Source organism: Trichechus manatus, unplaced genomic scaffold, assembly GCF_000243295.1.
Source record: "Trichechus manatus latirostris isolate Lorelei unplaced genomic scaffold, TriManLat1.0 scaffold00024, whole genome shotgun sequence".
NCBI classification, from domain to species: Eukaryota; Metazoa; Chordata; class Mammalia; order Sirenia; family Trichechidae; genus Trichechus; species Trichechus manatus.
Window position 1 is genome coordinate 10,299,340 of NW_004443960.1, and position 13,365 is coordinate 10,312,704.

The 13,365-nt window shown below is 46.5% G+C and overlaps 1 protein-coding gene across 2 annotated transcripts in view; it reads left to right on the forward strand.

The window, feature by feature from the left end:
* Positions 1 to 13,365, forward strand: part of CLEC16A (C-type lectin domain containing 16A) — a 210,759-nt gene that overhangs the window by 60,103 nt on the left and 137,291 nt on the right. Inside the window, exon 10 of one of the 2 annotated variants that reach the window (XM_004373253.2) lies at positions 4,871 to 5,054. In XM_004373253.2, the coding sequence (XP_004373310.2) occupies positions 4,871 to 5,054 (184 nt within the window). Of the gene's footprint in view, positions 1 to 4,870; positions 5,103 to 13,365 lie in introns of both variants that reach the window. The other variant, XM_023728464.1, reaches the window with a different exon arrangement.

A 13,365-nucleotide genomic window follows, 5' to 3' on the forward strand; every position in this document is an offset into this window, starting at 1 on the left:
AAGAAATTTTCTACAGAAATTGTTTTGCGACATTGTTTGCAATCCTCGCAATGTGTCAGCAGTCTTCCCCTTTCCCTTTCCATACTGGGTTCTCAGTATCCCACTCATACAGTTTTCCTGTCCCTTCCTGCTTTCTCATCTTTGCTTTTGGGCAGGTGTTGCCCATTTGGTCTCATGTACTTAACTGAACAAAGAGGCATGTTCCTCACGTGTGTTACTGTTTGTTTTATAGGCCTGTCTAATCTTTGGCTAAAAGGTGGACTTTGGGAGTGGCTTCAGCTCTGAGTTAGCAAGATGTCCTGGGGCCATAGTCTTGGGGGTTCTTCCAGTCACCGTCAGACCAGTAAGTCTGGTCTTTTTTTGTGAATTTGAATTTTGTTCTACATTTTTCTCCGGCTCTGTCTGGGACCCTCTCTTGTGATCCCTGTCAGAGTGGTTGGTGATGGTAGCTGAGCACCAGCTAGTTCTTCTGGGCTCAGGCTGGTGGAGGCTGTGGTCCATGTGGTCCATTACTCCTTTGGACTAATATTTTCCTTGTATCTTTGGTTTTCTTCATTCTCCTTTGCTCCAGATGGGATGGGACCAATAGATGTATCTTAGATGGCTGCTCTCAAGCTTTTAGGACCCCAGACGCTACTCATCAAAGTAGGATGTAGAATATTTTCTTCATGAACCATGTTATGGCAGTTGACCTAGGTGTCCCCCAAGACCATTGTCCCCAGCCTTCAGTACCAGTAACTCAGTCCCTCAAGGTGTTTGGATGTGTCTAGGAAGCTTCTATGACTTTGCCTTGGTCAAGCTGTGCTGACTTCCCCTATATTGTGTGTTGTCTTTCCCTTCACCAAAGTTAACGCTTGTCTACTATCTAGTTAGTGATTTTCCCTCCCTACTGCTCCCCTCCCTCGTAACCATCAGTCCTGGAGGAATCTTGCCTGGAGCAGTAGGAATGATCACAAATCTCAGCCCACATTTCCCAGCCATGTTCTTCTCAGCTTCTCTGCGATAATTATGGTGTCTTGACATTGTCGATATTAAAACCAGTCAACCAACCAGCCAACCCAGGTTTTTTACATATAGAAGAATAAAAAGGAAAAAAAAACCCGTCCATAATCCCAGTGTCCAAAGGGCCCTTGCCAGATTTTTAAAAAGTTAATGTGTACATATTAAATTTCAAACCAAATGGAAATGTATAAAAATGAAACAATAACAGTACACGTGTGTGGGTGCACACACACAGTGCACCTGCCTTCTTTCTCTCCCTAAAGATAAAATGCTAGTGCATTCTTAAGCATCTTTCCAGGAAAAGTTGGGCTTACATTATCATATGTAGCCTTCGAACAGATTTAACTGACAGAGATCCTTCTCCGCTCACCGCTCTTGCTTTTTCACTCCAGAGCTGTTTCTGCAGCAGTACACCTAGGTATGCCTCAGTCTTTTTACCGAATACATGGATTCCCACTCAATTGCCAGGCCGTAACGTCTTAACCACTCCCCTGTTGATGGACATTTAGGTTATTTCCAGCTGTTTACTAGATGGTTGCATTTTAAAGGTTTGAAATTTCCCTGGTAAGCATGCCTTTTTGTTTTCTCCAAATACCTTATCTTCAAGAGAAGTAGATCCCTTTTGAAGGTTTTCTAATTTTTGCAGTTGATTTTTTTTTTCCCAATGCAGGCAGGGAAAGGAAGGTAGCTGTTATTTGTTGGGTGCTTACTGTGTCGCCAAGCTCTGAGGAACTTTACACCTATGGTTGCGTTCAGAACTAGGAGGCCAGAATTATTTGTCCCATGTTTCAGAAAAGGGACCTGAGACTCTGAGAGGTCCTGTAGCCCATAAGGGCTCAGCTGGGGTTCACTGTGCTCTGGCCAGCCTCAGACCCCATGAGCTTTGTTACAGTCCCTCAATTCTGCCCATTCTGTGCATCTGAGGATATATACAGTTTAAAAAAACGGTTGCCATCAAGTCAGTTCTGACTCATGGTGACCCCATGTGTGTCAGAGTAGAACTGTGCTTCATAGGTTTTTCAATGGCTGATGTTTTGGAGGTAGATCACCAGACCTTTCTTCTGAGGCTCCTCTGGGTGGGCTTGAAACGCCAACCTTTCCGTTAGCAGCTGAGCACATTGACTGTTTACACCATCCAGGGATTCCATGTAAAGCTTAGGGAGAAGTTTCTGCATCAGTGCATTACAGAGAATTTCTTCTCTGAAACTTCTAACTGGATAGTGTTTTGCTCTGCGTTTGGTCTCACTTTTCTGTTTCGGAAAGATTTTGAGTGCTGTGTGACAGGGCTGCATTCAGTCACACAGCATCCTGAGTGAGCTCTGATGGATGCCGTCTGCCAGGCAGTGCACGCAGGGACTCGCCCTCTCTGTGCTCTGGGTTGCTGGCATTTGTGATACGCTGTCTGGGTTTCCTGGACAGTAACTTCTGTCTCAGTTCAACTGTCATTTTGTGGATGAATAATCCAAAGTGGGTAAATAATAAAAATGAATGTTTGGGTTTGGATGCTAATTTGGCTTTCCATTAGGTTTTGTTTTGAGCATTATTAAAATTAATCTGAGCTTCTTGAGCTCATTCCACTTACTGGCAAGGTCCGGGGCTCCGGAATAAAATCGATAGTTGTTTAGGGTAAATTCATAAGGTGGGTAATGCATATCAAGATAATGGAGAAGTCGCCTTTAAAACTGTTTGCTTTGTTTTGCTGTGTTTTTTTAATGATAAAATCATGGCCAAACATTATCCAGACTCTGAAAAGAGAAAAACACTTCAATTAGAAACCTGCCCTCAAACGGCCAGATAGTTTTCTTTTGTCTTTGCCTCTTTCTAGACCCGATCCACTTAGCATATATAGACTTTTTAAAGAACACTAAATCTGGAGGCAAGTTTGAGTCCCTGGTAAAACACTGTCATTTTAGGAAGAGCTTGGGCTTTATAGTCAGACAAACTTAGATTCAAATTCTGACTCTCTAGTTCAGTAGCTGTGTGACACTGGGCAAGTTACCTAACCCTTCTGAGCCTCGATTTTCTCATCTCTAAAATGGGCCTGATAATCCTTATATATCACGATTGTTAAAAGAATGAGATCAAGTCATGTTTTCCACCATGTGAGACATGGACCATTGGTGACACTTGTGCCTTTTCAAATTGTCTTTCGAGCCTTCCGGTTTTTCAGGAAAAAGCTTCTTCCTTTGGAGTGAGCTGATCTTTAACTCCACCCTGATACTTGCTAGGCTCATTTTCTTTTTCTTTTTTTTTAAATAATTTTATTTTTGTTGTTGTTGAGAATAGACACAGCAAAACATACACCAATTCAAGTTTCTACGTGTACAATTCAGTGACAATGATTATATTCTTCGAGCTGTGCAACCATTCTCACCAGGCTCCCTTTCTAAAGAGCTAACATTTGACCTGTCTTGGAAGAAGTACAGCCAGAATGTTCCTTAGGAGCGAGGATGGTGAGACTTGGTCTCATGTACTTTGGACATGTTACCTGGAGAAGGACATCATGCTTGGTAAAGTAGAGGGTCAGTGAAAAAGAGAAAGACTGTCTTGGTTTTCTGTGTTGCTACAACAGCAATACCACAAGTAGATGGCTTTAACAAAGAGAAATTTATTCTCTCATAGTCTAGTAGGCTAGAAGTCCAAATTCAGGGTGTCAGCTCCAGGGGAAGGCTTTCTCTCGACTCTGGAGGAAGGCCCTTGTCATCATCTTCCCCTGGTTGAGGAGCTTCTCAGCACAGGGACCCCAGGTCCAAAGGATGTGCTGTGCTCCTGTGCTTCTTTCTTGGTGGTACGAGGTCCCCATGTCTCTCTGCTCACTTGTCTCTTCTATGTCGCAGAAGCGATTGGCTTAAGACACAATCTAATCTTGTAGATTGAGTCCTGCTTCATTAACATAACTGCCACTAGTCCCATCTCATTAACATCATAGAGACAGGATTTACAACACATAGGAAAATCATGTTAGATGACAGAATGTTGGACAGTCACACAATACTGGGAGTCCTGGCCTAGCCAAATTGATAGACGTATTTTTGGGGGATACAATTCAATCCATGACAAAGACCCTCAACAAGATGGATTGACACAGTGGCTGCAGCATTGGGCTCAGACATAGCAATGATTGTGAGGAGGGGGCAGGACTGAGCAGTGTTTGTTCTGTTGTACAGGGGGTTATGAGTCGGAAGCGACTCAGTGACACCTAACAACGATAACAGTACACCTTGCATTTTCTTTTCTTTTATTCTTATAATGGCAGGTACACCCGTATTTTATTTCCTGTATTGATATACAGTTTCTTTAAAAAATACACTTATTTAAGTTAAGAAGATAATGACTTTGATGTGCGGTAGCTAAGACACAAATTGTGTGGGTGGTGTGTGTGTTTGAATCCCAGATGTGCCACTCCCTAGCTGTGTGACCTTGGGCAGGTCTCTGAGCCTCAGTTTCCTCATCTGTAAAATGAGGATAGCAACAGTACTGCCTTGTGGGGTTGTTGTAAAGTTTAAATGGGATACTATATCCAAAGCCCTCAGAACAGCATCTGACACATGAGCAGGACCATAGATGTGTTAAACCAGATGTATTTTTTTATGTGAATAACAACGTTTGGGGAGAACTAAGCTGGTGTTGGTGAATCGCTTAACAGACTTTCCGCTTGGCAATGGAGAGCAATAAGTGGTAGCTGGTACGATTTTTACTATTCAATAATAATGACATTAGTAGATGTTAGTATGATAATACACTGGGAGGAGGCACATGTTGTTTTGGAGCTTAATTTCTTGGTGATAGGAGCTGTCAGGCAGCAAGATAGCATCGGGTGAGTTTCCAGCACTCACACCTATCTCTTGTCTTTGTTGAACTTCTGTAGGCCAAGCCCAGCATTCGGTGTTTCATTAAACCCACCGAGACGCTAGAGCGGTCCCTTGAGATGAACAAGCACAAGGGCAAGAGGCGGGTGCAAAAGAGACCCAACTACAAAAATGTTGGGGAGGAAGAAGACGAGGAGAAAGGGCCCACCGAGGATGCTCAAGAAGACGCCGAGAAGGCTAAAGGTACAGAGGGTGGTTCAAAAGGCATCAAGACGAGTGGGGAGAGTGAAGGTGAGTGCGCCCGTGAACGCCGCCCGTGCCGCCCTGTGGGGAGCGAGGCTGCCTTTCCTGTCTTCTCCATCCTAACTTCTGGTCCCCTCCTGTGTGTTCATTCCTGACACCGTGTACCTCATTCTATATGACCCAGCCATTGAGGCTGTGTGGCTGTGTGTCACATACAGAACACACACAAGTCCCTGCCCCTCGCTGGATGGAGGACCTGGAGCGAGGTTCTTTACTTCCCTGTGCCTCAGTTTCCTCATCTGTGAAGAGAGGCTGACAGAGCACCTACTCTGTAGGGTTGTTACGAGCATGAAACGGCTTAATAGCATGCATAGAGCAGTGCCTGCCTGTGGCAAATGCTGTACTGCTGCGGTCCTCTTCATCATCACTGCTGTGCTCGTTTTTCCCGGTAGCCCAGGATTATGATTTTTGAAAGAAGTCATTATTTCCAGTGCTGTGTAGGAAGGAAGCGGTTCCGTGTTTAATGAAATATGCTTCTAACGTGATGATTTTGTTTTTTTGGAATCACGTAATCAAAATAATCTCCTAGATTCATACATTAAGATTTTTAAAAAGTCCTGTCTGTTTAGAGTGAGGTACACTGTGTTGGGTGCCTGTGTACCCAGTGAGCAGAATAATTCATTCCTCTTTTTTCCCTTATCCAGGATGATTCTGGTTGATTTTTCACCTCCCTCTTGTTTAGATGCTAAAACCTTCCCAGACTAGGGAGCATTGTCCACTCTGGGATTGTGCGCAAGATTAAACTGTCCAGTCCCTTGTATCATGGACCAGGCTCACGACCACACAGATGGGGTCTCTGGCCCAGGCCCCAGGCACCAGGGTGGGAGAGGTGATAGGGAGATGGGTGCTTGGTGGAGGTGGGGCCAGGGCTCTTTTTGCTAGAGGTGAGGTTGCGCCACACCTCCTGGTATGAATCCGTCCTCTCCTCACCAGCCTGGCTGGGGTCTGCTGGGGCATGGGTAACATTTCCCGTGAGCTGTCTACCTGGGACCTGGGTTCACGGTGGCTGCACCAGCCTGGATGGTGGGAGGTCCCCAGCCAAGGGCATATGAAGCTGTAGAACAGAGGAGCTCCCTAAATTAGTAACTCAGAGCTTATTTGCTTTGAGAAGTTGCCTGGGATTCTGCAGCCAAAATGCACCCCCACCCCACCCTGCCGGCCCCCATGATGATTATCTTGGCAGTTGTCAGTGAACACCACAGTCAGATTTTGATTAACGGAACTGAAACATCTCTCATGCCACCGGGCCTCTGTTTAAGGCCTGAGGTCTCCAGCATGCCTTTTTTTCTGTTCAAAGCGTGCAGTGCTTTTTTATTTGGTTTGAGAAACCTTTGCCAACAAATATCACTTTGGTGGGGAAGTGAGGGGCAAACTCACGGTAAGCCACACTTATTTGCCTATTTGGGTCATTTTGATTTTTTTTCAACTTGGAAGCAAATTGTCTGCTAAACCCAGCGTCTAGCTATTCTATAGGCATGTTGGGGGAAGAATGGACGTCCTCACCCCATTTTCGTACACTGTGTCCCTGTCAGTTTTGCTTTGGAAAGATGCCTCTTGATGCGATGCTCTCTCACCAGGCCCCGGCCGTGACTAACAGTGGTGTGGACAGGACGTGACAGGCTTGGCCTCAGCAGTATAATCCAGCTAGTCAGCCGGGCAGCCAGTCACGTCTGCTGGCTCTGCTGGCCCAGCACCCATCCCACCTTCTGATAAAGACACCTCATTTTTTATTTGGTGTGCAGACTCCCTGGGTGCTGAGCCCACCTGCCCTACGCGGGGACCAGGGGAGGAATTTTCACATTTCTCTGAAAGTGTTTTCCAGGTAGCTCCTCCGCCAGGGCATGCTGAGCAGGGCCCAGGAATGCCCCCAAAGACTGCTGTAGTAGTCGACGCGGACTCTGGAGCCGCTCAGGTCTGGCTCTCTGCCCCCTCGGCAGTTTTACCACTCCTGTTTTCTTGAATGTACTAATCATTCCAAAATATGATGGGCCTGCCACCTCCTCACCCAACTCACCGTAAATAAATACAAGTTTCCCAGGCCCATCCTGCAATGAGACAGCCAACTTGGCAGCAGCAGTGGTGTTCCTGAACTTTCCAAATTGTGTGTTTATTCTCCTAGCTGGGCACATGTTTGAAGGTGCAGTTAGTGTGTTTCCTTAGACTGTATCTGTTTGAGTGAAACCACACAGCTGTTAATTCCTGTGACTCGGAAAGGTGTCAGGCACATTTTCTCATCCACTTTTCAAGCCGAAGTGCAGCATAGGGTGGGGATGTGCCTGGAGGATGGGAGAGCCAACCTCTAGGGCTGTCTCAGCGTCTGGGTTTCTTGTGTGCCTTGGACAGTCTTGTTAACCCGATGTTTTCCTGTCTGGAAATTGTGAATATAGAAAATAGAATTCCCATGCTGCTTTCTGTTTTCTTAATGAAGGTGCATTAGGACTCTTGCGATTGTAAGACTCAGAAATCCAGCTCAGACTGGCTTAAGCAGATAGAGTGATTACTGTTCACTTAACTGGGAGGCTTGGGTAGGGCTGGATCCAGGTGCAGAGATGACCGTGGGCCACGCCAGGCTCGCGTGCTGCCAACTTCGCCATGTCCCGGTGGCGCTGGCTGAGATCCACGGGCTGATGGTCCTTGGAGCTGCTGACCCTCACTCGGGTCCTGTGTCCACCCTTGTGGAGGATGTCCTCTGCTGATTGTCCCGGCCTGGGTCACGTGTCTACCCCTTGAACTGCAGAGAGATCTTGCCCCACTTGGATGATGTGGACAGAGAGGGGGAGGTGGCTCCCCAAATGAAAAGAGAGGTGCCTTCATCAGAAGAAGGGGGCATGGGTGCTGGGCCAGCAGAAGCAGCAGATGTGGCCCAGGGAGGGTTCCCCTAGCCAGCCAGCCAGAGAGTCGCTGTGTCCCTGTTGCTCATCTCACTCAGGACCGTCTTCCCTGTCCCATGTTGAGGTGATATGTGACCGTTTTCTCCTCTACACAATTTCTTCCCCAGCAACCTTCTGTCAGGAGCCCTGGTGGCACAACAATTAAGTGCTTGGCTGCTAACTGAAAGGTTGGTGGTTTGAACCCACCCAGTGGCTCCGTGGAGGAAAGCCCTGGCGATTATAGCCTGGAGAACCGTATGGGGCAGTTCTGCTCTGGGATCACTGTGAGTCGGAATTGGCTTGTTGGCGCCTAATAACAACAACAATCTTCTTTTAGTCTCCCTGCATCTGGGGGGTGATGACAGCCTGGTTGTAGCAGACAGACAGACACAAGTGACTCTTTTTTCTTTTTAATACATTTATCTTTTTTTGTTGTTGAAAATATACAAATCAGAACATACACCAGTTCAACAATTTCTACAAGTGACTCTTAAGTAAAGAGCTGCTAGCACCAGCTCCCCGACCCCCTGCCACCTGCACTGAGTAGTATCATCCTTACTTAAAAAGATGGGGTAGGTCATATGAGTGAAAAGGGCATGTGGTCATAAGTCACAATTTTGCCATGACCTGTTTTGAGTGTGGCATCAACATATTTTTTGCTACAAATGCAGCACCCAGAATTCTCACCTCCTCCACAGTTAAGCCCAGACAAGGAAGCTGTGTGAAATGAATGTGTGTCCCTGACCCAGCCACTCCCACCCCCAGTTTGCAAAGAAATTTGCTCCCCCTTGGGTCCCAAGTGATGGGTCACTCATTCTGAAACCTAGAAAATCACAGGGCCCCTAAATGTGCAGAAATAGAATACTGAAAGGAAGAGGAGGTATGTCATCATCCTTGTAGCCCTGCCCGGGAAGTCCGATGTCCCAGGGTGCACAGTGCTCTCTTAGCCTGCTCTTCAGCTGGGAGGATAGTCACCCTCTCCTTTGGATTCACTTAGAGCAGTAAGCTAATAAGCAGACCCAAGGCAGAGAATGAATTGTTACAACTTCTCGTTTGAAAAATAGGCCTTTGTCTTTTGCTTATGGAAAAAGTAGGCATTGATTTCACAGCTTTACCATCAAAGCTGCTGTTTCCTTGAAATTCTAGCCAGGACACAGAGTGAAGGCAGCAGCGCTGACTTTGAACCTGCCCGCTCAGGTGGGATTGAGGGATACCTGGCTTTGCTTTTTTTTTTTTCTGTGAAATGAAATAGAACCTGATCTCATTCCTGGCTCCTCTGACAAAGCCAGAGCCAACCCCAGGCCCAGCAGCCAGGGGCGGGAGCTGTGAGGCTGGGGTCTGAATCCCAGCCCTGCCCCTGCGCAGCTCTGCGACCTTGGGGAGGTCATCTCCCTCTCTGCAGAGGGGGCTTCATAGTGCCTACCCCCAGGTCGTCGTACGTGAGAACATGCATGCTGCGACAGTTAGCACATAACACCTGAGCGCTGAATAGGGTCCTGGCCAAGAGGGAGGATGGAGTAGGGGGCTTAGAAGGGGCATTGAGTTTGGTTGGGTGGACTCTGTGCTTGAGCACCCTGGTGGGTGTGTGTGCACATGTGTGCATGCATGTGAAAGAAAGTGGGGGGGGAGGGAGAAGGACCCGTCAGGAGCAGACCGCTGGTGTGGGGAGCTGCAGCAATGCCAGCTTCTCACATCGGCTAATTCGTCTAAGGAGGAGGGTTAAAGGCACATCCTCTGAAAGGCAACTCCAGAAACCATTCTGAACTCCAAACCAAACCAGACCTGTTGCTGTCGAGTTGATTTAGATTCATAGCGACCCCATACGACAGAGTAGAACTGCCCCATAGGGTTTCCAAGGAGCAGCTGGTGGATTCAAACTGCCAACTTTTTGGTTAGCAGCCCAGCTCTTAAACACTGTGCCACCAGGGCTCCATTGTGAATTCAGTCTCTTGCTATTCAGTAGAAGATGATAAAACAAGCAAACCAACAAACAAATAAGGGAACAGGTGCCCCCACATGCACAACACACTCACACCCTGTCACTGCAGATGCTGTTTACTCTGGAAATTCTCCTCCAAAACCAGCCAACAACATGCCGTTCTTCGCTTGTTTCCTTGGTAACCAGCAGCGGTATCTTTCCCCTCTGCTCCTTTCACCTTCTTTGAAGGCATTCTCATTCTTACCCCCCTTTTTATGGTCTGTCCTTGCTGTGGTTGCCGGAATGCAGAACACAGAGGACAGTTGATAAAATTCCTGAATTTGTGAAGTCAAAGACGATTGGGAGGTCATGCCTGCCATTTCCCCGAAAAGCACTTCATTTACCAAATAGTAATCAGATTAGAACGTACATCATCCCCGGAGGGTTGATGAATTACTGCTGTTATTTTTAAAAACCAGAGTGTCACAGGCATTGGGAAAGCTCAAGGATTTGGCCAGAATTGTCATCTTGAGAGGCAGAATTTGATGTCTTTGGGTCCTGAGGGTCTGAAGACCTCACCTGACCTGCCCCAGCTCTTCCCAGCAAAGCTACTGCCTGGGCAGTGGGGAGGACACATGTGGCCTTTCCTGCCTTTGAGACTTGTAGAAATGATGCAGGCTGTAGAGGGTCTGGGTGGGCGCCGACCAGAGTGAGAAGGGTTGGAGATGTGGGTTCCTGTGCTCCGCATTGCAGCCTAGCCGGCTGTGGAACCCGGAGCAGTTACTCAGACTCGTGAGGCGGGGGGCTTCAGCTGTGTAATGAGGTCGCACTACTGCCCAGGCTGGGGTGCTGGAGCGTTCGTGGTTACGAGCCAAGGTGCCTGGCACAGGAGTTGATACCACACAGAGGCCATTTCTGCAAAGCAGCTAATGGGCATTGCAGCGTAGAGGAGAGCAGCCTGGGGCAGGGGCACATCACCTAAATCGCTCTGTGCCTCAGTTTCCCCTTCTCCAGAATGCAGAGTTTAGGCTTGATCACCGTCACCCAGGTGTGGGTTACAGAGATGATGTTAGGTGGTACAGAAGGGGCATTGAATAACGTAGTGAGAGAGTCTTAATCTGAGGGACTTGAAGCCTTCCTGTTTGGTGTGAGGGATCTTTAACACCTGACATCTCGAATCTCCCCTTTAAACACACACAGCAGGCTATTAGTAATTTTTAAAACTTTTTGTTAGAAAATAATTTCAAATTTACAAAGAGCTGCAAAAATAAAAATTAAAAAAACAACTGTTTACCATTCACCCAGTTTCACCTTTTAACGTTTTACCCCGTTTGCTTTCTCATTTGCATCCCCCTCATCCCACTCTCTCTCGCTATCATGTGCACACACACCCCTTTCTTTTTTTCTGGGTGAGTTAACGCGCATCATGGGCCTTCACCCCTGGATACTGCAGCATACATTTCCCAAGCATAGGAATAGTTTCTTTCATAACCACAGTACCATTATCGATGTCACAGTACTTTCCACTGTCCATGTTCTAGTTTTGTCCATTGACCTAATAACGTCCTTTAAAGCAATTTCCCCCGCTCCAGCACCAAATCCAATCTGGGCTCAGGTAGTACCCTCAGTTGTCATATCTCTTCAGCCTCCTTTAATCTGGAACATTTCCACAGCCTTTCTCTGACTTTTATGACATTGTCTGATGTGTCCCCATGATTAGATGGAGGCTATGCGTTCTGGTTGGAATGGCGCATAGGTGAAGTTGTGTCATTCTCTGGGTATCACAGATGGAGGCACATGGTGTCTATCCATCCCTCATTGGTGATGTTAATTTTGGTTATTTGGTTAAGACGTTGCCTAGTTTCTCCACTGTATTTAATAAGCAGTCTGTGGGCACACTCTTTGGGACAATGTGAATATCCTGCTTCTCATGAAAATTTGCCCCTAAATTGGGCATCTATTGATGATTCTTGCCTGATCGAATCTTTACCACTGTGGATGCAAAATGATGCTCTTCCAGCTTCAGCACTCCCTTCCCTTTGGGCAGTCAGCCCTCGCTGTTCTACTGCAAGCGAAATCCCTCCTTTCTCCCCCATTTATTTATTTATTTTTGTTATTGATATGGACTCATGGATTCCAGTTTTTTTAGTGTTTATAATTCATTACTGTATTTTATTATTTTGGTGCTCAAATTGTCCCAGATTTGGCCAGTGTGAACCCTTGCAAGTAGGCTGCTATGTTCCTGTAATAAGCCCCGTTGTGTTTTTGAGCATCCCCGTCCTTTCTGCCATAACAAGGTGTTCCAGGTTCACCTGGCACCTCCCCTGCCCATCCCCAGAATTGATCGTTTCTTTGAAAAGTCCTGGTTCCTCTGGATGGGCAATGGTATTAGAGACTAAGATCTGGTACTTCATGTGCTCATTGCTGTGGAGATGTCTTTGCCTCTTGACCCTGTAGTGGACAGAGCTAGGAAATATATGCATGTATATACACAAATACACATTTATACACATAGCTGTCTACATACATGGCAAGCATGTATATGTTGTTCTTAGGTGCTGTGGAATCGATTCCAACTTATAGCAACCCTATGTGACAGAGTAGAGCTGCCTCATAGGGTTTTCTAGGCTGTAATCTTTATGGGAGAAGATCACCAGGTCTTTCTCCCACAGAGCCGCGAGGTGGGTTGGAACTTCCAACCTTTCAGTTAGCAGCTGAGAGCTTGACTGTTGCACCACCAGGGCTCCTACATATGCATGTTTTAGAAATCCTAAGTTCATACCAGTACTTCCAATTCTAACCGATTCCCACAGGGTTCTTTCTTGCTTTCCCCTGTTCCACATTATGTGTCTCTTCTTCACAGTGAGAGCCCTGGCACCCGACAGCATTGCACATTTGTTTGCTCAATCCTATAATACATCTAAAAACGTTTCAGGATTGCCCCGCCTATGTCACTGTAATAAACAAACGACTGAAGAGAGTTCAGGATTTGTTTGCAGTTGTCTCCCCCGCCCCGCCCCCCATTACCTTGCCTGTCCCAAAGCTGAGGGTCACAGTCAAGTATTGTGTTCATAAACTACTTGGATGAGGCTGTCCTTCCTTTCTTTCCCCCTTCAGGTGGTGTTCGTTTGAAATAAATTTAGGTTCATTTTTTTCCAGTTTGCTTTCAGTTTTAGGGTTCCCTCCTTCCGATTCTGATTGATTTGATTTCCTTTTCTGAATATATAAATATTAATATACTTTCAAAGCTATACATATGTTCAAAGAAGTATCCTGCCCTCTTATATCCCTCCCATCCCATTCCCCTACCTCTTGTAGATAGCTAACTTGATTGCTTTCCGCCTTATCCTTGCTACGTGTCTTTTTGTAAAGCTAAGCAGATCTGTGTCTGTTTTCCTACCTTCCCTTCTTTTTGGCACACAGGCTACTATACTTTGCCTGCTCTTTTGCACTTTGCTCTTTT